The 25,427-nt window shown below is 44.7% G+C and overlaps 1 protein-coding gene across 5 annotated transcripts; it reads left to right on the top strand.

The window, feature by feature from the left end:
• Positions 1 to 3,374: 3,374 nt before the first annotated feature.
• On the top strand, positions 3,375 to 25,225 carry RABEPK (Rab9 effector protein with kelch motifs). Of its 5 annotated transcripts, XM_032306665.1 has the most exons (8): positions 3,376 to 3,456; positions 5,648 to 5,708; positions 9,504 to 9,661; positions 13,567 to 13,719; positions 18,638 to 18,799; positions 21,667 to 21,816; positions 24,070 to 24,219; positions 24,900 to 25,225. In XM_032306665.1, exons 2-8 carry the CDS (start codon positions 5,656 to 5,658, stop codon positions 25,190 to 25,192), a joined length of 1,119 nt encoding a protein of 372 aa, XP_032162556.1. In that variant the 5' UTR covers positions 3,376 to 3,456; positions 5,648 to 5,655; the 3' UTR covers positions 25,193 to 25,225. The 5 variants fall into 5 exon arrangements, with proteins under 5 accessions (XP_032162560.1, XP_032162561.1, XP_032162558.1 ...); XM_032306669.1 differs by lacking the exon at positions 13,567 to 13,719 and having other exon boundaries at positions 3,375 to 3,456; XM_032306670.1 differs by lacking the exon at positions 18,638 to 18,799 and having other exon boundaries at positions 3,375 to 3,456.
• Positions 25,226 to 25,427: the final 202 nt, after the last annotated feature.

Genomic DNA, 25,427 nt, shown 5'->3' with positions numbered 1-25,427 from the left:
ATTCAACAAATATTTATATAGCACTTACAACATGAATGAGACAGATATGATCCTTGACCTCATGGAGCTTACAGTCTGACAAACAGAATAAATATAAATGAGCAAATCCTAATTGCAAAGTGTGATTCATGCCTAAAAGGGAAAGAAGGGTACTGTAAGAAAAATGGAGTGGAAGAGGCCTACTTTAGGTTGGCAATATAGTAGAGAGAGAATATAAAGTGTATTACCAGCTGGCCAGAGTTCAATTCCAGGCTCTATTACTCATAGTGTGACTTTGGCAAAGTTATTTATCCTTTCTGTACTCTAGTTTTCTCAGCTTCTACATGGAGATAATAACTGTCATCATATTGTATGCAGAAGATAAGAATAACACCTTATAGGCTTGTACTAAGGTTTAGTACAGTTAGTGGTATATAGAAAGGGCTTAATGATATTACGTACAGAGTGAGTGCAACATGAATGTTAGCTCTTAGTATTATGTGGATAGGAAAGGCCTTTCTGAAGAGGTAACATTTAAGATTTTAAGAGGGAAAAAGTGTAAGGATAACATGTCCAGAATTTCTTTTTTTTTTTTTTTTAAGATTTTATTTATTTATTTGACAGGCAGCGATCACAAGTGGGCAGAGAGGCAGGAAGAGAGAGAGGAGGAAGCAGGCTCCCTGCTGAGCAGAGAGTCTGATGCGGGGCTCGATCCCAGGACCCTGGGATCATGATGGAGCTGAAGGCAGAGGCTTTAACCCACTGAGCCACCCAGGCACCCCGACATGTCCAGAATTTCTTGGAGAAAGAATTCCAAATGAGGAAAAGATGCTATTGTTTTTGACTTTTTAAAATTATTTATACCGTCCTCTTCAGAAAGCTGGCAATTCACTTTTTAGCTTTGAACCTCAGTAAGTGGAAATTAATCCTACTTAAGATACCTTCTCAGAACTGGGAAGTAAGGCCAGTAAGGAGATGGACATGACCATTCTTTACAAATTATAATATGGGTTGAAAGGGAGATGACATCAGCAACATTGCTTTCCTTGCTGATAAGTCAGTGAACAGGTAGCTAATGAAAGTGGATGGTATCACAGGTGACAGTTCTCACATTACCAAATCATGTGGTAAACTCCCTCCTGTAGCCCCACCCCATTCAGTAAACCTCACTCTTGATATACACAGCAGAGAGAAATAAGGGAAGCATCCTTCAGAGTGTTGGGTGATCTCTTAGAAGAGGTGATAGACACATTGGTCATTTATTTTGGAAAATGTACAGAACTTGCTCACTGGAATGTATTCTTAGTTTTCCTTTGGCAAAGGAGGAAATCTAGGCTCCTGGTTCTGCCATTTATGTAGGCTAATCAGTTTAAATTCTCTGGGCCTCCATTTCCATTTTAAAAACAGATCTCAAAAGTTCCTTCCAGCAATTTCTGAATGTGATTTCTAGTATAAAGCGTAGGTCTCACAAAGAAAAGTGGTCGCTACTTTGCCCACAAACCTTCTCCGGTTTTTCTTATGCGCAACTCCAGTTTGGCACCCTGAAATGGAGCTAGCCAAAAGACACATGATGCATCAGAGCATTCTGCAGCTCTGAGCAAAAATCTCCATCTAGACGTTCATGAACATGTGGCAGAGCCAATCTAGTCCTCGTTTTCTTTCCTTTAGGAGAGCAAAATTACTGAATTACTGACTACTCTTTTTTTGTTTGTTTAAGATTTTATTTATTTGAGAGAGAGGGACAAAGATAACAAGAGGGAGCACAAGTGGGGAGAAGAGGGAGAAGCAGGCTCCCTGCTGAGAAGGGATCCTGACACAATGGTCCCTCTCAAGACCCCGGGATCATGTCCTGAGCCGAAGGCAGATGTTTAATGGACTGAGCCACCCAGTTGCCCCCAGAATTACTGAATATTCCTAAAAATCCTCTGTGGCAGACAGCAATGGAGATTTTTCCATTAATAAGGGAACTCACGAAGACTTCCAGTGTTTGAATCAGGATATTTGAGCTGTGAGAAGAGCAGCAGACCTCAAATTCCACTTTGTGAATAAATTCCTGTTATAATTTCAAGAATTGGTATTCGAGATATTACCATCCCCATTTTAGAGATGAGGAAACTGGGGCTCAGAGAAGTTAGTGGACTTGCCAAATGTCAGGGTCACACGGTAAGTGCTGGAGCCTGGATTTGAACCCAAGCATGTCAGTCTAGTTCCCACTAGGGTACCATAGCTCTACTCTTGAAGAGCTCCTGTGGTCTCTTTCCTTAGCTTTTCTTCTATTTCCTAGAACACAGCAACTGGTTTCAGTCTTCCTAAATGATTTTGGGGCTCCTGGAACATAGACATAGGTGAGCCATGGCTCCATTTTTCGGGAAAGCTGCAGGGGAACTATGTTATGGAGACCAGAGGTAAAGCAAATGAGCAGACAGGACTGGTGTCTAAACTTCATTTATAGCTAAGAATAGCATTACAGTGGCTCAGTGGGTTAAAGCCTCTGCCTTTGGCTCAGGTCATGATCCCAGGGTCCTGGGATTGAGCCCCACTTGGGGCTCTCTGCTCAGGGGGGAGCCTGCTTCCCCTTCTCTCTGTCTCTGCCTGCCTCTCTGCCTACTTGTGATCTCTGTCAAGTAAATAAATAAAATCTTAAAAAAAAATAAAAGGCATTACATTCTACAGAAGACCAACTCTGTGCCGGCAACTGGGCACTGAGCCCTTTGTATTCATTAGCTCATGTATTCTGCCGCATAACCTTGTGACAGAAATCTTAATAGCTCCATTTTCCCAGATGGGTGGCACTGAGGCCCAGAGAAAAGTAACTTCCCCAAGAATACTCTCATTGATGAACTTTGTATTCCTTGCACTTTTTGCACATGTACCTATTTACTTGTTTTTCTGTCTCTCTGTCAGTTTGTAAACTCCAGGAGTCCAGAGGCCACATTTGGTTCGGCATAGTGCCTGCCTTAGTCACTAACGCTAATTATGGAGTCGGCTGTTTAAGGCACCAAAGGTTGAAGTGGCCTAAGGACCACGCAGGGAGATTTCACACCTAGAAAAGCATCTTTAACTCTCCCTTTCAAAACCGTTTCCAGCAGCCGCTGTAACTTAAAACATCCTAGCCCTGCTGTCAAAGGAATTTGGGTCGTCCAAGTGCATGCCCAGCCCCCCACCCCCCGCAGTTCGCTTGTAAATCGTTTCCAAGTAGCCCTGGCTTATTTACACTGCCGGGGAGGAACGGCCTCAGGGACGGCCAGCCAGTTCATTTCCCGAGACTCGCTCGGCCTGGTCGACACTCGGGGAGCGCGAGGAGGAGCTCTCCTGGTACGGTTCACAAGGACGCGCCCTGGAGGCCAGGTCCTGGGAGCGGAGAGCTGGAGAGCGGTTGGCCGCTGGGCTCTTCCGGGTCTGGGGGAGGGGCGAAGTTGTAATCCCCGCCCACATTAAGGGCGGAGCTACAACCGGGACCGTCCTTAGCTGCCGCAGGTAATGCGGTCAGGGTCTGGGATTCTCCGGGCGGTGGGTCTCAAGCTATCCTGGGCGGGGGCGGTCCCATCCTTTAGGGTAGTGGGCCCGGGCCGGTTGGAGAGCCCTGGGGAGGGTACGATCGGACTCCGGCCCGGCGACAATGACGGAAAGGAACCAGCCTGTGCTCTCTCGATCCAGACTCCTGTCCTCTATCGCTGCCACGCGGGGATGGTGACTGGGGGATGGGACTGGCAGGGGTGGCTGTAGGAAGTCCCCGCCCATTCGAAGTTTTCCCCACTGGGTCTTGCGGACCGTGGCCAGGGGCTTAGGCCAAAGGTTGAATTTATCCATTTATGTCCCAGGAATCTCATCCATTTTCCTTCTTCACTCATCCCTCAGTTCTACTCTAAGCCGAGCCCATTGGTAGGTTCTCTGGTTGAATCTGAGAGGCCCAGTTCTGTTGGAATTCAGTGCAGAATCTAAACTAGAGACCTTTAAATAGATAATTACTTTCAGGGTGATCCCTGCAATGATGGTGGCTGGATAACCTTGCAGAGGGAGAAGGAAGTAACTTGAGGATGTAAATGGAAAGCAACAAATCAGGGAAGGTTACACTGAGAAGGGGGGGGGGTACGTTTGAACTGAGCTTTGGAGGTTCATTGGGATTTTCCTAGTTGACAAGACATTTCAGGTAGGGGAGGTAGCACAAGATACAAGATATGGGGGCGCCTGGGTGACTCAGTGGGTTAAGCCTCTTCCTTCTGCTCAGGTCATGATCTCAGGGTCCTGGGATCCAGCCCCGCATTCCACCCCCCCAAAAAAATCCGGCTGTCTGCTCAGCAGGGAGCCTGCTTCCCCCTCTTTCTCTCTGCCTGCCTCTCTGCCTACTTGTGATCTCTCTCCCTGTTAAATAAATAAATAAAATCTTTTTAAAAATGATACAAGATATGAAAGGGCCTGCCATGTTAGAAACAACAAATACAACAAGAAGAGCTCACTATAGCAAGAAGTGTGGAGCTGGGTTCCTGAGAAGAAGGTTGAGTCCAGAAGGCTTTGAAATCCATGCTGAGGCCAGGATTTATCCCAGAGTTCAGTATTTCCCAGCCTTTTAAAATATTTTTTTGGGGGTGTCTGGGTGGTATAGTCCATTAAGCCTCCAACTCTTGGTTTCCAGCTGGGGTAGTGATCTCTGGAGTGATGGGATCCAGTCCCCCACCTTCAGGATACACGCTGAGTTGGCTTGGGACTTCTCCCTCTTCCTCTGCTCCCCTCCCCAAATAAATAATTCTTTAAAATATAAATAAAATAAAATATTTTATCTTTTGGAGTGCCTCGCTGGCTCAGTTGGAAGAACACGTGACTCTTGATCTCCGGATTGTGAGTTCGAGTCCTGTGTATGGTGTTGAGATTATTAAAAGAAATAAACCTTTAAAAAATAAATAAAACAAAATATTTTATCTTTTGATGAGTGTGAATATTTTATGGGCCCTGAAAAAATTTTTTTCTAAGATTTTACTTACTTGACAGAGAGTGAATACACCAGTAGGGGGACCAGCAGGAAGAGGGAGAAGCACACAAGGAGGGGAACAGTAGGTAGAGGGAGAAGCAGGCTCCCCACTAAGCAGAGAGCCCAATGCAGGGCTCGATCCCATGACCCTGGGATCATGACCTGAGCTGAAGGCAGACACTAAACCAACTGACCCACCCAAGTGTCCCCCTGAAAATTTTGTATATGCCCCTTCTCCATGAAAATCACAGATACACAGAAAACTTTAACCAAAAACCTTGTATAATTGTGTTAATAAAGTTGTATTATATTTGCCTCCCAAATATAACTTTATATCAAAGTGTTGGTAATGCTTATTCAAATTAATCAGGCCCTAGGAATTGGCACATCAAAAGGAAAGTTTTTTTTTTTTAAGATTTATTTATTTATTTATTTGACAGAGAGAGATCACAAGTAGGCAGAGAGGCAGGCAGAGAGAGAGAGAGGAGGAAGCAGGCTCCCTGCTGAGCAGAGAGCCCAATGTGGGGCTCCATCCCAGGACGCTGAGATCATGACCCGAGCTGAAGGCAGAGGCTTAAACCACTGAGCAAACCAGGCGCCCCCAAAGGAAAGTTTTTAAGGAAGAAACTGACCTGATTTGTTCTGTGTTTTAGGCGGAAGATAATTTAAAATGTCTAAAAAGTGCCTTTCTTTCTTATGCAGAGGATACCATGAAGCTGCTGCCAGTCTTGGAGCCTGGAGACAAGCCCAGGAAAGCAACATGGTCTGTAAGGAAGGATTCAGACAGAGAAAAACAAGAGTTTTTGTTTCATTTTAAGTTGTTTACTTTCATATTTGATCATCTATGAAAAAGGGGAGAGATGAAACTGTCTGTAGTTGCTGGTAATTAGACTCAAACTGTCTGGAAAGGTCTTCAGAGGAAAGATAGTGGGGCAATAATTATTGCAGAGCAGATGTTGATTTTATTAAAATCCATTTTCTAGGAAGAGTAAGGCACTGACCATCTGGCAGCCTCAGCTCCAACACCGTGTCTTGCCTCAAGCTGTGACTCACTTTTCAGATTTTCAGGGAAGAGGATTTGGATTAAACCGGCCTTACTGTTTCTCGGCTGCTGGTTCAACCAACCCTTTATACAGCTAACACTGGCCCGGCAGGGGCAGCTGCCGTGTAGGTGCTGAAGGTACAGAGCAGAATAGTCTCCGCATTATAGGGGCTGCCCTGAGCAGGTGATGGTGAGGAAATGTGGTCAGCACTGAAGCAGGGCTCACAGAAGACTGTAGGGGGGAGGCAGTGCTTTGTAGGACTTTGCTTCTGGTTTGGCTTACCAGTGTCCACTCTTACTCCCAAGCCAACATACATCTGATCCTGGCATTCCCTGGTTTAAAACCCTTCATGCCTCTCTCTGATCTCTCTCTTTTTTTTATTTTATTTTTTTTTTATTTTTATTTTTTTTTTTAAGATTTTATTTATTTATTTGACAGAGAGAAATCACAAGTAGAGGGAGAGGCAGGCAGAGAGAGAGAGAGGGAAGCAGGCTCTCTGCTGAGCAGAGAGCCCGATGCGGGACTCGATCCCAGGACCCTGAGATCATGACCTGAGCCGAAGGCAGCGGCTTAACCCACTGAGCCACCCAGGCGCCCTCTTTTTTTTTTTTTTTTTTAAAGAATTTTATCCACTGGGGCTCCTGGGTGGCTCAGTGGGTTAAAACCTCTGCCTTCGGCTCAGGTCATGATCCTAGCGTCCTAGGATCAAGTCCTGCATTGGGCTCTCTGCTCAGCAGGAAGCCTGCTTCCCTTCCTGTCTCTGCCTGCCTCTCTGCCTACTAGTGGTCTCTGTCTGTCAAATAAATGAATAAAATCTTAAAAAAAAAAAAGTTAAAGTTTAAAAAAAAAAAGAATTTTATTCATTCATTTGAGAGAGACAAGAGTGTGAATGCACCAGCAGGGAGGGGCAGAAGAAGAAGCAGACTCCCTACTGAGCGGGGAGCCCAAGGCAGGGCTCAACCCTGGGATCCTGAGATCATGACCCAGGTCGAAGGCAGATGCTTAACCCACTGAGCCACCCAGGCACGCCTTGTGCCTTTTTTTTTTTTTAAGGAAATTTTTTTTTTTTAAGATTTTATTTATTTATCAGCGAGAGAGAGGGGGAGAGAGCAAACACAGGCAGACAGAATGGCAGGCAGAGGCAGAGGGAGAAGCAGGCTCCCTGCTGAGCAAGGAGCCCAATGTGGGACTCGATCCCAGGACACTGGGATCATGACCTGAGCCGAAGGCAGCTGCTTAACCAGCTGAGCCACCCAGGTGTCCCCCCCTTGTGCCTCTTTGATCTTAAGATAAAAACCAGAGTCCTTCAAATGGCCCATTGGACCTTGCATGATCTGTCCCTGCCTGTCTTTCCAATCTCAAGTACCCTAAGTCATCCTTTGTTCTCTTTCTCTTCTTTAACACGCCTCGCACTGCAAACTCTGATACTGGTCTCTAGCTGGGTCACTCTTTCCCTCCATCTTTCATCCCTCTCTTTGTCCAGCTAACTTCTACTCATTTCTCAGTTCAAATGGCGCTTCTTCAGGAAGCCTTCTCCGACCACCTCCTTCTCCCACCTCTCCTTATACATATTAAGGCCCTCTCATGACGTGTTGTCATACAATATATCCCTTGTACTCTTTTATAGCACAATTAAAATAAAATGGATAGGGCGCCTGGGTGGCTCAGTGGGTTAAGCCGCTGCCTTCGGCTCAGGTCATGATCTCGGGGTCCTGGGATCGAGTCCCTCATCGAGCTCTCTGCTCAGCAGGGAGCCTGATTCCCTCTCTCTCTCTCTGCCTGCCTCTCCGACTACTTGTGATTTCTCTCTGTCAAATAAATAAATAAAATCTTTAAAAAAATAATAAATAAATAAATAAATAAAATGGATATTTGTGAATTTATCCATTTAATGTTTCTCTTCCCAACTAATCCATAAGGGCTCTGAAAACAGAAATTTTTTGTCTTATTCACCAGGCATCTGGGTGGCTGTGTACTCTTGGATAAGTTATTTCATCTTTCAATGTCTTGGGCCCTCAGCTGTAAAAGGCAGATGTTGATAATGGTACTGTCCTCCACCATGGTTGCCTCAGCCGGTTAAGCTGCTGCCTTCTGCTCAGGTCATGATCCCAGGGTTCTGGGATCGAGTCCCACATCGGGTTCTTAGCTCAGCAGGAAGCCTGCTTCTCTCTCTGCCTCTGCCTGCCCCTTTGCCTGCTTGTGCTGTCTCTCTCTTTGACAAATAAATAAATAAATAAATAAAATCTTAAAAAAAAAAAAATAGTACTGTCCTCAAGGGGTTTTGTGCAGATTAAGGGAAACCAGGGCTGTCAGGAAGTTAGCCACGGGCATGATACATTGTTGGGAATCATTCAGGTAATAATAGGAGGTGTGAGTCTGGTTATCAGAAGAGAGATCTGGAAAAGAAATGGAGACTTGGAAATCACTGATGAATTTAAAGGTTGGTGGTAACTGAGACCATCAGTGCCGATGAACTTGATAAGGTCAGCAAATGGAGATTGAGAAGCGAAGAGAATCCAGGGGTACTAAGCCTCAGGAAACAGCTGGTGGGGAAGGATTCAGAGCACAAAAACAAAAGAGCAGTCAGAAAGATGGGTAGAGAACAAAAAGAAGAGATGTGGAGAACCAGGTAAGGAGAAAGGTACGAGAAGGAGGGAAGAATCAGGAGCATCAGATGCGAGAAAGGTCAAATGAGACAGGGCCTGAGAAACAGCTGCAGAATTTTCTTTTCCAACCAGGAAGTTTGAAGTATGTTTTTACAGTCATGTTCAGAATAACTTTAGAGAATGAGATGGATGGGTCCCGTATTTGGTTTTTTTGAGAGTCCTAGCTCTGGCTTCTATCAGGCCAAGCTTTATGAATAGTCTGGGAAAGCTCTTAAAATCAGCACGTTCTGGAGGATATTACTTGACAATGCATCGAGGGCTTGTGGCTAGAGAGCTAGGGCTGTAGGTTCCTATGTGAGTGCACCGGAAGCTCTGGCCACCATTCATTGAGATCCTCCCTATACTGGTTACAAGACCTTATCTTACCCTTCCCAGGTAAGAACTATTGCCGTCCTCATTTTACAAATGAGGAAACTAAGGAGGGTTTAGAAAGGTTAAATGACTTCCAAAGGGTCACACTTCTCAAAAGCATCTGACCTGGGGCTTGAACCCAGTCTGCCTGAATTCACAAATCATGCTCACGACTCCCATCTCATGCCTGGACACACCACTGAATTTTTCTGGCTGTCAGTTTCCCTGTCTACCCAGTGGGGACAGTTACTAGTCCAGGGCATCCCCATTAGGCTAACATGAGATGAAGTAGTGACAAAACTGAAAAGCCAAATGTTATGTGCAAATGCAAGGTACTATGATTAATCAGGGAAATACCGCTTTGCTGGATACAACTTAAAGTGTGTGTGTGTGTGTGTGTGTGTGTGTATAAGAGCCCTCATCCTGGGGGACTATTTCATTGGAGTGAAAAAAACATGCTGCTGCCCAGGTCTTCTGAATACATCCTCCCTTTGGCAGGTACACCTTGACCCCGCCTGGAGAGAGCCCCTGTGCTCGGGTTGGCCACAGCTGTTCTTATTTACCTCCAGTTGGTGACGCCAAGACTGGGAAGGTCTTCATTGTTGGGGGAGCAGATCCACACAGGAGCTTCTCAGATGTGCACATCTTGGACCTGGGTAAGACTAGCACCTGTGGAGCAGGTGTCCTGTAGCCAAAGAGCAGAGCTTGTGCTACACTGGCCATGACCAGAGCATTTGTCAGGACACCAGTTCCAACTAGAGAGCAGGGATGTCCTCTAAGGAAATGAACATCCCTGAGAACTCCCTAAGGTCTCAGCAGATCTCTGGAACACATCCACCCAACCAGTAGCTTCTTTTATGGGGGGGTGGGGGGTACACAGTGTCTGTTTAGAGCCCTGAACATTCAACCATTCCTTCACCAAACAAATAGTCCTCTGCGAGACATAGATGGATCTACCTCGTCTTCCGTCCACATATCCAGTTAATCACCAAGTCTCAAGTGTCTCTATCTTCATCCGTGTCTGTCCATTTCCCATACTACTACTGCAGTCCGAGCATTATTATTTCTCCACTAAACATTCCAACAGCCTCTTCTCTAGTCTCCCTGCTTCCAAGTTTACCCCTTTACAGTGCATTTTCTTTTTTTTTTTTTTTTAAGATTTTATTTATTTATTTGACAGAGAGAGATCACAAGTAGATGGAGAGGCAGGTAGAGAGAGAGAGAGAGGGAAGCAGGCTCCCTGCTGAGCAGAGAGCCCGATGCGGGACTCGATCTCAGGACCCTGAGATCATGACCTGAGCCGAAGGCAGCGGCTTAACCCACTGAGCCACCCAGGCGCCCCTACTGTGCATTTTCTATACCTAGCCAGAGAGTACTGTCTAAAATACAAATCTGACCATGTCCCTCCCATGTTTCAAGCTTTTCCCAGCTCATTTCTTGGCTCTCCCAAACCCGCATTTGCTACACTGAGTATCCTCTAGTTCCTTGGACGTGTCTAAATCTCTGGTCTCCAAGGCTTTGCACATATTGTTTCCTCTGCTTGGAAGGCTCTTCCATTTCCCTATCATGTAGCAACGGTTCATCTTTAAGATCTCAGATTAACTATCACTTCCATCAGGAAGATTTCCCTGCTGCTTCTGGACTAGCTTAGGCATTGCTACTTGTATCTCTCCTCTTAACACTAGTCTCAGTTCCTCATTGCTGGCCCCCAAATATCTGGGGATCCTCCCCCACATGAAGCAATTCTGCAACACCTGCTGAGTATCCCACAACTCAGTTCAGTTCTGACACGATCCACCTGGACTTAACTTCAGATCCCACAGGTGAAGGGCCCAGTCCTATATGACTCTCTCACCCCTTCCCCACTCCAGATACTAACTGTAAGTTCATGTTGCTGCCTGTGCTTCTGACCTACCAACTTTAAATCAGAGATTCCCATGATCCCCTCCTCGGGTTCCATTAATTTGCTAGAGTGTCTCACAGAACTTGGGAAAATCGTTTGCTTACTGGATCACTGGTTTATTATAAAAGGATATAACTCAGCTACAGCCAGATGGAAGAGATGCGTAGGGCAAGGAATGGGGGAAGGGCACGGAGCTTCCAGATGCTCTAAGGTGCACGGTCTCCCAGCAACTCCTTGTGTTTACCAACCTGGATGCTCTCCAAACCCCTTCTTCCGGGTTTTTCTGGAGGCTTCTTTACACAGGCATGATTGATTCAATTACTGGCCACTGGTGATTGATTCAACCTCTATCCCCTCTACCGTTCCTAGAGGTCGGGGTGGGAGGCTGGGGCTGAAAGTTCCAAACTTCTTCTTTTTTTTTTTTTTTTTTTTAAAGATTTTATTTATTTGTCAGAGAGAGAGGAGCGAGAGTGAGCACAAGCAGACAGAGTGGCAGGCAGAGGCATAGGGAGAAGCAGGCTCCCTGCCAAGCAAGCAGCCCAATGTGAGTGGGACTCGATCCCAGGACGCTGGGATCATGACCTGAGCTGAAGGCAGCTGCTTAACCAACTGAGGCACCCAGGCGTCCCGAAAGTTCCAAACTTCTAATCATATGGTTAGTTCCCTTGACAACCAGCCCCCATCGTTAGGGCTTTCCAGAAGTCACCTCATAAACGTAAACCCAGGCACTTGGTATGTAAGACACCTTTACAATCTTATAGTTTCGGAAATTCCAAGGGTCTTAAGAGCCCTGTGCCTGGAACTGACAAAGATCACATCTGTATTTCTTAATATAAATCACAGTGTGACAGCCCACCTTCTGTATGTCCATAGTATTCTGTGCTTTCCCATTCTTCTCCCCCTTCACAGCTCTTATCCCATGTGATTGGTTTTTTGTCTGTCTTCCCCACAAGAGTATAAGTTCCTTGGAAACAAGGAACATAGTTATATTATCCATCATTGTATCCCAAGCCACTGTCCTGGTGCCTGGCACAGAGTAGGTCCTTTTTAAAAAATTAATTTGTTGTTGTTAGAGAGTGAGTGAGGGCACAAATGGCAGTGGGGTACAGAGAGATAGGGACAGGGAGAGATTCTTTAAACAGGCTCCATGCTCTGAGCGCAGAACCCCACTTGAGGCTGGGTCTCCTGTCCCTGAGATCATGACCTGAACCAAAATCAAGAGTCAGACACTTAACTGACTGAGCCACTCAGGCCCCCCAGAGTAGGTACTTTTTTAAGTATTTGGGTGGATGGATGAATGGATGGATGGATGAATGAATGAATGAATGAATGAAGAAGGAATGAATGGTAGCCACTCCGGGCTACACGCAATAGGCAGAAGAAAACCAGTGGCCCACATACAAGTTTGTTAGGTCCATGTCACATGGCTCTTATTATTATGATCTAAGTTGTTCACCAACCAAATGTGCAAAGGTCTACATATAAAAATGGAAATGGTTTGGCTTCTGATAATTTTGGGAGATCTGACATCAGTAGCCCTGCATGTCTACATGGCAACAGTAGAGATGCCCCCTCTCAGGGGGGTTCTTATCCCCCAATGTGCCACCTTCCCTCCTGCATAGACATCTGAAGTACACTGGGCACTAGGAAATCAAAGGCAAGTGAAATCTCTTCCTGTCCTCAAGAAACTCACTGTTTAGATCACAAACATTTTTGGTGGGACTTAGTACTAGCTTTGTGACCCTGGCTAAGCTGTCTGAGCCATCTGGGCTTCAGTGCCCTGTAAAATGGGGACTCCCCTCGGCAGTTGTGAATTTGTTTTAGCCAGAAATCGTTTAGTTGAAGGTAACAGAAATTCTCTTAAACTGGCAGAAAAATAAGGAAGAATCTAAACATAGGAAATACAGCCCATCCTCAGGAGAGAGCAGAAAAAGGAATTGGAAAGCCATAAAAAACCATCTACTTTCTCCCTCACTCTCTCTGGTGGATCTACTTTTTTTTTTTTTTTTTTTAAGATTTTATCTATTTATTTGACAGAGAGAGATCACAAGTAGGCAGAAAGGCAGGCAGAGAGAGAGAGAGAGGGGGAAGCAGGCTTCCTGCTGAGCAGAGAGCCCGATGCGGGACTCAATCCCAGGACCCTGAGATCATGACCTGAGCCGAAGGCAGCGGCTTAACCCACTGAGCCACCCAGGCGCCCCGGGGATCTACTTCTTTATGTTGATGTTTCTTTTCTCTTCTCTGGACTTCGACTTTAGCTCTTTCTCCACACATGATAGAAGAAATTCAGAAATCTGTTTGAATTCCAGCTTCTCTGGAGGGAGGTTCTGATTGACCCATTTTGGGTCAAGTGACTACCTTTGAACCAATCAGTTGAAGCCAGAAAGTCAAGGTTTTGTAATACAAACAGGTCTTCTGGGATCTCCACCCTGATGGTTGGTAGAATGGGGACAGTTTCCCTAGAGAAGGGTTTCTGGACTAGGCAGATTACCCCTGAAGTTTCTATTATAGGAATTTTTAGAATTTGACCATATTCTCCTGCAAGTGACCTGATGATTGTTCACTTACGCTTTTGACCATTTCCCCCTCTCTCAAGTCTGCCAATTAATAGAAGCAGTTGGCAGCTCCAACGCTGGGGCTGAGTGAAATGTCTTCTAGGAACATACCGGTGGGATTTGGCCGCTGTGGAGGGCCTCTTGCCCCGTTACGAGCATGCCAGCTTCGTTCCCTCTTGTGCACCTCATACCATCTGGGTGTTTGGAGGTGCTGACCGGTCAGGAAATCGCAATTGCCTGCAAGTTCTGAATTCTGGTAAGTAGCCAAAAGTTATTTTTATTTACCTAAATAAAGAAGTAATTCCGATTCCATTTCCTGGAGCAAAACTCATTTGGATTGTCCTGAATAATTCATTTAACTTTGCTTACCTCTTAGAAAATAGGAATTTTCATTTTTTATTTATTTTCTTAAATATTTTACTTATTTATTTGAGAGAGAAAGTGAGAGAGCATCAGCGGGGGTGAGGGCTAGAGAGAGAGGGAGAAACAGACTCCCCGCTGAGCAGAGAGCCTGTGCAAAGCTCAATCCCAGGACCCTGGGACCATGACCTGAGCTGAACATAGACACTTAACTGACTGAGCCACCCAGGTGCCTGAAAATAGGAATTTTAACATCTAGCATCCCCCCTCCCCCGCCTCATACCATGTACAACCATCAACTTCTTAAAAGCCAAAACTGGAAGAAACTTCCGAGAACAGCTCTGCCAAGGGGGCAACCAGGTCAAGGGGAAGTGAGTTTCCTAAAGTCACCAGGGAGTCAGTGACTGAGCCAGCCTAGAACCTGTCACCTAGATCAGGGGGTCTCAAACGGGGGTGACTATGTCCCCCAGGGAACACTTGGCCAAGTCTGGACACATTTTTGGTGATCAAGCTCGCGGTGTGGGGGGTTGCTACTGGCATCTAGTGGGCAGAAGCCAGAGATGCTGCTATCCATCCTGTAATCCACAGGACAGCATCCCATTATGGCAAGTTATCTAGACTCAAATGCCAATAGTGCCAAAGTTAAGACACCCTGACCTAGATCCTCCTTTTATGTTTCTTTTAGCCAAATAGTGCAAAGTTCCTGCCTAGCCTCACTGGCAGTTTTATCACAGACAAAACAGTTAAGGACATCTCTCTTCTGAGAGAATGTTCCTGAACTTCCCAGGGGAGGTGGACTTGTTTTTTTGTTAAAAATAGTAGTTTAAAAAAAAATTGTAGTTAAAAATTTTGGGTTGTTTTCATAAACATAATTCATTGTAAAATATTTGAAAAAAGTGTAAAGTGGACAGAAGACATCCACGATCCTATGACATTCAGGGTACTGATAACCTCTCTCTGTGCTTCCTTTCTTTTATTTCTCTGCATTTTAGTAAGCCTGAGTTCATACTATTTCAATTCTACATGAGGGTACCTTTTTCCTTTTCATTTCATAGTTACTGTAGAAGTAATTTCCTATTAACTTTGTTTTAACATCACTTTTAATGGCTGCATGATCCTCCATTTTGGGACAACACTATAACTTAGTTTGTTTTCAGATTTTTACCATTGTAAATAACAAGGTGTGAACATCTTTGTTCAGAAGTGATTGACAAGGGACGCCTGGGTGGCTCAGTTGGTTAAGCAGCTGCCTTCGGCTCAGGTCATGATCCCAGGGTCCTGGGATCGAGTCCCACATCGGGCTCCTTGCTCGGCAGGGAGCCTGCTTCTCCCTCTGCCTCTGCCTGCCTCTCTGTCTGCCTGTGCTCGCTTGCGCTCTCTCCATCTTTCTCTCAAAAATAAAAAAAAAATTTAAAAAAAAAAAAAAAAAAAAAAAAAAAAAAAAAAAAGAAGTGATTGACAATTATTTGCTTAGAATTCATGCCCAGGGTGCGCCTGGGTGGCTCAGTGGGTTAAAGCCTCTGCCTTCAGCTCAGGTCATGATCCCGGGGTTCTGGGATCAAACCCCGCATCGGGCTTTCTGCTTGGTGGGGAGCCTGCTTCCTCCTCTCTCTCTGCCTGCTTCTCTGCCTACTAGTGATCTCTGTCTGTCAAATAAATAAATAAAATCTTTAAAAAAAAAAAAAAAGAATTCATGCCCAGAATAAAAAAGACCAAAGTAAAACACTGTGAACTTAAGGGCTTTTGATCCATGCTACCGACTTGATGTCCAGAGTTTTCCAACTGCTGCTCTCTCCAGCTCTGATTAATAGTGCATTTTCACTCCTGACTGGCATTGAAATTATCTTTTATTTTTAAGATTTTATTTATTTATTTTTCGTGGGACTTGAACTCACAACCTGGGCCTTGAACATGGGGATTAAACTCACATGGGCTTGAACTCACAGCCCTGAGGCTTAAACTCACAACCATGAGCTCAAGATCTGAGCTGAAATTAAGAGTTGGTTGCTTAACTAACTGAGCCATCCAGGCGCCCCAGGATTTTGTTTTTAAGTAATCTCTGTGCCTAGTGTGGGGCTTAAACTCATAATACTGAGATCAAGAGTTGGACATTCTGCCAGTGAGCCAGCCAGGCACCCCTGAATTTATCTTTTTATTTAAAAAAGATTTTATTTATTTATTTGACAGATGGAGATCACAAGTAGGCAGAGAGGCAGGCAGAGGAGGGGGGGGAAGCAGGCTCCCCGCCGAGCAGAGAGTCCAATGAGGGGCTCGATTCCAGGAGCCTGAGATCATGACCTGAGCTGGAGGCAGAGGCCAGCCCACTGAGCCACCCAGGTGCTCTTGAATTTATCATTTTTAAACACTGCTGATTCAATAGGCAACAGACTTTTATCTAATTATTTAAATATGCGTTTTGTTAACAATGAGCAACCTGGACATTTTTCACACGACAGTCCATTCTTGCCCAGTGCTCTCAATAAGATGCTTGTTTGCAAACAGATGGTCTTCTGTTCCATTGGGATAGTCATAGTTCTTACCTTGTTAAGTTTGGCCAGGATATAAATTCACTCAGTATCTGGCACACAATTAATGCTGGGTAGTTGTTTTGATTGATGTAGCTATGGTTTAGCAGATGGAATCTGGATCCCTGGCCTTTTGATTTTCAATGATGGCATCCATTTGAATAAAATAAGGAGAATTTAGAAAGCCTCTGTCAGAGGAGTTGATTTTCTACCAGATCCCGTTCCTCTTCTAGAAAATATAAGTTGACACGATGCCCCCAAAATATGAAAAATGTGAGTCATTAGCTATTTCGTTACTAAGTCCAGTCTGTTGAAAGGCTTAGAAGTCCTTTGTGGTTATTTGTGCTGGTGTTTTGATGTGGGAGCAACACAATCCCAGGATTTTCTGATCCCAGAGGATGTGTACCTTCTAACTCCCCCTAAGATCCAAAAGCTCTCCAAGATCCATAACTCTCGAGATAATTACATTTTGCTTTAGATGGAGGCTGAGACTTGTTTCATCTCCAGGTTTGTGTTGAGTTGCATACATATTACAGATGCTTCCTGTGGCACTCTGGATGCTGAATGAAGACCTTTCCAGGGGCACCTGGGTGTTTCTGTCAGTTGAGCATCTGTATTTGGCTCAGGTCATGATCTCAGGGTCCTGGGATCAAGCCGCATGTCAGGCTCCCCGCTCAGCAGGGAACCTGCTTCTCCTTCTCTCTCTCTGCCCCATCTCCCCACTGGTTCTCTCTCAAATAAAAATCTTTAAAAAACAACAAAAAAGACCCTTACAAAAGGCATAGAATTTCCTAGGCAAGAAATCATTCCTGGGGTGTTGTGGTGGCACGAGCGTGGGACTTTTGACAGATCTGAGTTCAGACCTCTGCTCTGCTACTCACAAATGCTCTGACCTGGGGGGAAGGGTTTAAATTTTCTGAGCTTCAGTTCCATCGCCTACAAAATGAGGCTGCTTTCCATCCACCTTCTAGAACTGAGTGGTGATGACAGACAAAATGCTAAGGACAGGGCACCTGGGTGGCTCAGTGGGTTAAGCCTCTGCCTTTGGCTCAGGTTATGATCTCAGGGTCCTGGGATCGAGTCCCGCATCGGGCTCTCTGCTCAGTGGGGAGCCTGCTTCCCTCTCTCTCTCTGCCTGCCTCTCTGCCTACTTGTGATCTTTCTCTGTGTGTCAAATAAATAAATAAAATTAAAAAAAAAATGCTAAGGACAAGGTTTCTGCACAAGGAAGGTGCTCAATTAATGCATCTGTTTCTATAAAACTCATGCTGCATTCTAAAAAGAGAGAGGCTTCTTTGGACCTCCCCCAGATGGTTTAATTTTTTTTTTTTTTTTTTAATCAGAGAGAGAGAGGGAGAGAGAGTGAGCACAGGCAGACAGAATGGCAGGCAGAGGCAGAGGGAGAAGCTGGCTCCCAGCCCAGCAAGGAGCCCAATGTGGGACTCGATCCCAGGATGCTGGGATCATGACCTGAGCCGAAGGCAGCTGCCTAACCAACTGAGCCACCCAGGCGTCCCACAGATGGTTTAATTTTATTCTCAAGTCAGAAGAGTGGAAAGTACATTGATCTTGGTGGTACTGAATGGAATCTGAATCCTAACTCGGACATTTATTAGCTATGTCACTTTATTTTATTTTATTGTAGATTTTATTTTTTAAGTAAACCTCCACATCTAATGTGCGTCTCATATTCACAACCCCAAGATCAAGAGTTGCACACTCCACTGACTGAGGCAGCCAGGCGCCCCCAGCCATGTCACTTTAAACAAATGACTTCATCTGTCTCTGCTTCAATTCCCTTATCTGTAAAATGGAGAAACTAATATTTACTTAGTACAGACTATTTAGAAGGAGCTATTATTATTACCACTGACACTGTGATTGGTTTATCTATTTTCTTTTAATGGCCACATAGTCTGGGAAATTTGGCACATTTAGTTCTAGCCACTAGTGGGGAGAATTTTAGCAGGTGTTGGGCTGCTCTGAATGGGCCCAGGGTAGTCAGTAAAGGAGAAGAGCGTTCAGAGAGGATGTTTGAAGGAAGAGCTCCAAAACCAAATTGACCTCATTCTTAATTTTCAGTCTTGGGGGATTTGACTCTATCTGAGAAAATTCTCAGTATCCCCTGTTACCCCTCCTTGATTTCCTTGGCACGAGAACCCTGCCTAGACTTCTGCTGTCCACCTTGGGGTTGGGGGTGTGGAAGGTAACTGTGCCTAGTCTCAGAGTCAAGATATGAGGTCCATCAGCCTGGATATGTTAGGGGCCGACCTTTTCTCTCCGGACCAGAAACGAGGACTTGGACCGTGCCCGAGGTGACCAGCCCTCTGCCCTCCCCAAGAACATTCCACACATCCTCTGCGGCCATTGGAAACCAGCTGTATGTCTTTGGGGGCGGAGAGAGAGGCGCCCAGCCCGTGCAGGATGTGAAGCTGCATGTGTTTGACGCAAGTATGGACTGGCGGGCCCCCTAGGGCTGCCACTTACCAGGTCAGAGCCACCCCAGCCCACAACTTACCTGATGTAGGAGGCAGAGGTTAGAAAATGACACTTTGTCCGACGTCTCACTTCTAGATGTCTTTGACGTGTCCCCTACCTAATATCTTGCTCCCACAGCAACATGTGCATTTAAAAAGGTATAAATGGTCAATTTAAAATATTTAAACAGTGTAATTTATAAAGCAAAAAAACCCCGAAAGTTTCCTCTTTAGCCTTTTCCTTTCTACTCCCCAAACAGAGGGAAACACTCATAGCAGTTCCTGATGTGTCCTCCTAGACTTGCCTATGCATTTATAAATCATATATATGTGGGTAAATGGACATTTATGACTCTTCTGCGAATTTTGAAATGATACAGAAACCTTGGAACACATACATGGGATCAGATTATAAATACATTTCTGCGGCTTACATTTGCAGGGGTGAGGCTCAACCTCCATAGGTGAAAGCATGCGATTTTGAGGCTGCTGAACCTGGACTCAGGACCAGACCTGACAGACACTTCCCATATTACTTCTGACCAGTCAATCTCTCTAGGTCTTAGTTTACTGATCTGTAAATAGAGATAGCAATAGGGCCTACTAAAAAGAGCTGGGAAGATTAAATGAGATAATGTGATATGGTGCATAGCACAGTGGCTGGCGTACCTCAGGAAGCACCTCAGGAAGATGAACTGTGGTGATCCCTTCATTTAATCACACACATGGATGTCTTCTAAGTCAATATCAGTTTCCTTGCAGAGCCTATCCTGTGGGTAGGCTCTGCATTCATTTTCCTACTGATTGACTTTTTGCTGACAGTGCGACAGCGAACATATACATTAACTTTTGTGTATGTTACCAACATTTAGTAGATGCTGAGGAGTGGAGTTCCTGGGTGAAAAAGATGTAAACATTTGGAATTATGAGACCTCTTGCCAGATTTTGGCATAAGGAGCATCTATTTACATTTCTTCCTCTTACTAGTAGGCATTGATGAATAACAATTTACAATAACATGACCAAAATAATTTTCATGTGTGTTTTTCAAGAGAGACACAGCCTTTTTTGAGAAGATGGAATAAGCAAAATTTCAAACTTCCAAAGTAAAATTGGAATAATGAAGACACATCACAGTATGACTTTTGTCTTTGCAAATCTTTTAAGGAAGTTTTTAAAGTTTTTAACTAATGTTGGTTTTGAATACACGAAACTCTAAGGATTGAGGAAAAAATGTACATATATATGTATGCTTTATATGTATTTGTATATATAAAATACTGTCACTCCCAAATTATTCACTTCTCAGTGTGTTTACAGTCTTTTTTTTTTTTTTTAAGATTTTGTTTATTTATTTATTTGACAGACAGAGATCATAAGTAGGCAGAGAGGCAGGCAGAGAGAGAGGAGGAAGCAGGCTCTCTGCCGAGCAGAGAGCCCGATGTGGGGCTCGATCCCAGGACTCTGGGATCATGACCTGAGCCGAAGGCAGAGGCTTTAACCCACTGAGCCACCCAGGTGCCCCCCTTTTTTTTCTCTTTTTTTAAACAGCAGAGATGGGGCACCTGGCTGGCTTAGTCACTAGAGCATGGGACTGGTTGGGCGTAGAGTCTACTTAATAAAAATAAATAAAATTTAAAAATAGCAGAGATAATTCTACATGTAATATTTGTATCCTATATTTTTCATTTAAGTACTTTCCCTGTGATTGGGAGGTTTTCACTATTTTTATTTATTTGTTTGTTTGTTTGTTTTTAAGATTTTATTTATTTATTTATTTGACAGACAGAGATCACAAGTAGGCAGAGAGGCAGGCAGAGAGAGAGGAGGAAGCAGCCATCCTGGGGCTTGATCCCAGGACCTAGGGATCATGACCTGAGCTGAAGGCAGAGGCTTTAACCCACTAAGCCACCCAGGTGTCCCTTTTTGTTTGTTTTAAGTAGGCTCCACACCCAGGGTCGGCCTTGAACTGATTCTGAGATTAAGAGTCTCGTGCTCTACTGACTGAGCCAGCCACGTGCCCTAGTCTTCAACATTTTTAATAAATACATACTGTTCTGTCATGACTGTGGTAATAACAGTCATTCACCTGTTGAGGCACTGAAGCTATTTTCAGTTCTCCCCTCTTAAAAATAATGCTATGATGAATGTGTTTGTGCATAAACCTTTTTCAGATTATTTCAGACTGTATTCGTTCAAACAGTGGGGCTCCATGCACAACCTTTAGACATGCCTCCCATAGCAATTCTAACACAAACTCTCATGCACTGAGTAATTCCTCTGAGCCTATGCCTTATATACATCATCTCATTTAATCCATACTTTAACCCTGAGAGCTGTAGTATGCTTACCCCCATTTTACAACCGTGAAAACTAGAGCTTAGGGAATTCGCTGGTAAAAGGCCACGAAGTTGTTCAATGAAATGAGCCAGTTTTAACTCCATACCTCGTGTTCTGACTCCTACTCTATACTGACCCTTTAGCAGGCCCTTCTACATTTGAAAGTAGTCTTTTTTTACCCCCAGGCTTCCAGAAAATCAGTCAAAGATACACTGTTAAGGCCTGTCGTGGAAGAAGCAGTCTCATTCTTTTGAACTCTGGAGCAGTTCCAGGCCAAAGCAAAGAATAGTTTCCCAATGCCCAGTAGAAGGGGCAGGCATGTTAGGTAGTGAATTCTCTAGCCCCGGAAGTGTTCAGGCAGAGGCTGTATGGGCTATGGGAAGAGGGAGGCCTGGTTTGGGTTGGCATGTTGGAGTGAATGACCCTAAGGTCTCTTTGCTGGGAAGTGAAGCTTCTTCTTCCTAGCTTTTTCATCTGATGTCCGTGAATTTACTTTTCTAGACACTATGACCTGGTCACAGCCAGAAACACTTGGAAAACCTCCATCCCCCCGGCATGGTCATGTGATGGTGGCCGCAGGGACAAAGCTCTTCATCCATGGAGGCTTGGCTGGGGACAGATTCTATGATGATCTCCATTGCATTGATATAAGTAAGTAGGGTAGAGTGCATGGGGGTTTGTCTTCTTAAAATTAAATAAAATATGCTTTGATAGAATATAGCGCTGCCCTTAAGTGTGGGTAACCGGCCAGCTAGCAGAATCTTGGCTAGATTTCTGTCAATTGTGGCTGGAATAATAATAAAACCAAGGAAAGCAGTCCCTTTCTGAGTACTTGCTATGTACCCAGCCATGAATTATCTCTTATGCTTCCAACAACCCTGGTCCTTCATTAAAATTCATTACTCTTTGTATTCCCTGACTGGATTCCCTGGCTGGCATTAACCATTAACCCTGTGCCCATGAGGGGCATGGACAACTTCGAATGTGTCTAGAGGTAGCCATGCTAAATAGTTAAAAACACCAGGAAGAGGGGGCACCTAGGTGGCTCAGTCCATTAAGTATCTGCCTTTGGGTCAGGTCATGCATGATCTCTGGATCCTGGGATCGAGTCCCACATTGGGCTCCCTGCTCAAGGAGGGAAGTCTGCTTCTCCCTCTGTGCTCTCCCTCTCTCTTTCCTTCTTAAATAAATCTTAAACAGACACACACACACACACACACACACACACAAGAAATTAAGGAGAACATGAGAATTGTCTCTAGGGGTCTGAAGGGCTGATGTGTCCTAGAGTTCCTGGACTTATTCTGGGTCATTCTTTCAGACCATGAGCTTCTTTAGGGCAGGGGCTTTGTCTCTTTTGTTCCCCAGTATATTTCCAGCACTTACCACAGTGTCTGGAAGATTGAGGGTGATGAGTGCATGCCTTGGATGGACAAACAAATGAACATCTTTTGTGTTACTGTAGAGTACAAGAATTAGAACAGTGGGCAGAAGGCAGGAGAACTGCTATGCAGTGTTTTGGGCTATCTTGCCCAATAAAGGATTCTCTAGGTTGGTGACATCCGAGACTCGGTGACACTGGTTGGGATTCTTGTTCTGGTTAGGCTCCCTTCCAACTCTGAGATCCTGGGCCCCTGCCTTGAATTGACAGATGGAAAAATATCTTCACAGAGGTGTTCCTTGCAGCAGTCAACTGAGGCTTTATTTTCAAATTATTTGTTTTTTAAGACTTTATTTATTCGACAGAGAGGGAGAGAGAACGAGTTGGGGGGGTGTGGAGAGGACGGCAGACAGAGAGGGAGATACAGGCTCCCTGCTGAGTAGGGAACCAGACATGGGACTTGATTCCAGGTCCCTGGGATCATGACCTGAGCCAAAGGCAGATACTTAACTGACTGGGCCACCCGGGCACCCCTCAATGGGGGTTTTAATGTGTATTTTATTTTATTTTTAAAGATTTTATTTATTTATTTGACAGGCAGAGGTCACAAGTAGGCAGAGAAACAGGCAGAGAGAGAAGAGGAAGCAGGCTCCCTGCTCAGCAGAGAGCCCGATTCGGGGCTTAATCCCAGGACCCTGGGATCATGACCTGAGCTGAAGACAGAGGCTTTAATCCACTGAGCCACCCAGGTGCCCCTTAATGTGTATTTTAAAAAAGAAAGTCCTACTCCCTTGTGCTGAGGAACTGCTTCCTGGCTATTTCTCTTCCTTTCCTACCATGGTAATTCTGTAAACCTAAAATGCAATAATATCATGCCTCATTTCAATGCCTGTTTGAAAAGATGCAAATATCCTTGCCAAAATAGGTTGGGAGCAGGTGCTTGAGGCAGCACGTTACAGTGTTGAGAACACAGGTTCTAGCATCAGACCTGAGTAGACACACATTCTAGCTGTGCCTCTTGCTAGCTGTGAGGTCTTGGACAAGTGTCTCCATCTTTGATTCTGTTTTTTCACCAGTAAAAACAGAGTAGGCAGTTTCAGAGGGCTGTTGTGAGCAAGCAGAATGTTTAAAGTGCCTAGCCAGCATTCCCAAATTTGCTTTCTAAGGAAGTGCTAGTATTTGAAACGTGCACACACGTAGAACTTGACTCCTTCTGGGCTCCAAATTAGTAAGTAGTGACACTCACCAAAGATAATATCCTGTTATTCAGTATGCTCCAAAGACCACTTATGTCAGAATCATCTGAGATACTTGCTAAAACTAGAGAGTACTGAGCTCCTCCTCCCTCCCTGGACACCCAAACAGAATTTGAAGCTCCCTCAAGTAATTTCTGCGCCCATTAAACCTTGCTGTATTACCTCTCAGAGTGCTGAGTGGATCGGTTTGCACACTGCGGGAGTCTGACAGGTAAGGTGGAATCCATCTTCTAGGTCATGTTGTACCCACTTGCTTTCTCTTGGCAGGTGACATGCAGTGGCAGAAGCTAAGTCCCACTGGGGTACCTCCCACAGGCTGTGCTGCCCACTCAGCTGTGGCCGTGGGGAAACACCTGTATATCTTTGGAGGGATGACTCCTACAGGAGCGCTGGATACAATGTACCAGTATCACATAGGTGAGCGGGTGTTCACTGTGGGTCTTTAAACAAATGTTTAAGCAAATGTGATCATTCTTTGAAGGTATCAAGGTGCTTTGTTTTTTCTCTCCACATCTAAATCCAAAGGAACAAAGGCCAAACTTCAGGGAATGACATCATTAAAGCAGCAGCCATTAGCTTTTTGTTTTTTGTTTTAAGATTTATTTAGTTTAGAGAGAGAGAGAGACAGCATGAAGGGGAGCGGCAGAGGGAGAGGGATTTTCGCAAGCCCACTCTACACTGAGCGCAGAGTTGGACATGGGGCTCAATCTCACAACCCTGAGATTAGGACCTGAGCCAAAACCAGGAGTCTAAGACACCTAACCAACTGCACCATCCAGAAGCCCTAGATACTTCTTTCTTTCTTTCTTTTAAAGATTTTATTTATTTATTTGAGAGAGAGAGCATGAGAGGAGAGAGGTCAGCGGGAGAAGCAGACTCCCTGCTGAGCAAGAAGCCTGATGTGGGACTCGATCCTATGACTCCAGGATCATGACCTGAGCAGAAGGCAGTCGCTCAACCAACTGAGCCACCCAGACGCCCCGCCCTAGATCTTTCTGTTGCTTCCTATTTCTGTTAGGGCTGATATAGCAAATCACTGAGCATTTCTGGAAATTTCTTAACAGAGCTTTTGTATGTTTGTCTTTTCTCTAACATAGAAAAGCAGCATTGGACCTTGCTTAAATTTGATACTTTTCTACCCCCTGGACGACTGGATCATTCCATGTGTGTCATTCCGTGGCCAGTGAGGTATCCTTCTGAGAAAGAAGATTCAAATTCTGTCACTCTAAACTGTGATACTGAGAAAGGGGATTCCACCGACAAAGGAGTGACCGAAGGTGGTGACTCACATGAGGAAAGTCAGACTGACATACTGCTCTGTTTTGTGTTCGGTGGGATGAACACAGAAGGGGAAATCTATAATGACTGTATTGTGACTGTAGTTGACTAATACATGCCACATTTTTATTAAATGATAGACTTTCAGAGAAGTTAAATGAAACCTTAGCTGTTTTATACCTCCAAAATATTTTTTGCACACTATATCCCTCTTGCTCTCACCTACGCAGTAGGTGAGGAAATGGATAGCCCAAGTGCAAAAACCTCTATTAAAAGGGTTTTACTAGCAATAAAGCTTAAGTAAATGTGATTGCTTTGGAGTATTGATCACAAAGGAGCACCCGGCT

The sequence above is a fragment of the Mustela erminea genome, chromosome 12, assembly GCF_009829155.1.
Source record: "Mustela erminea isolate mMusErm1 chromosome 12, mMusErm1.Pri, whole genome shotgun sequence".
NCBI lineage: Eukaryota > Metazoa > Chordata > Mammalia > Carnivora > Mustelidae > Mustela > Mustela erminea.
This window is presented reverse-complemented; position numbering and strand designations above follow the sequence as displayed.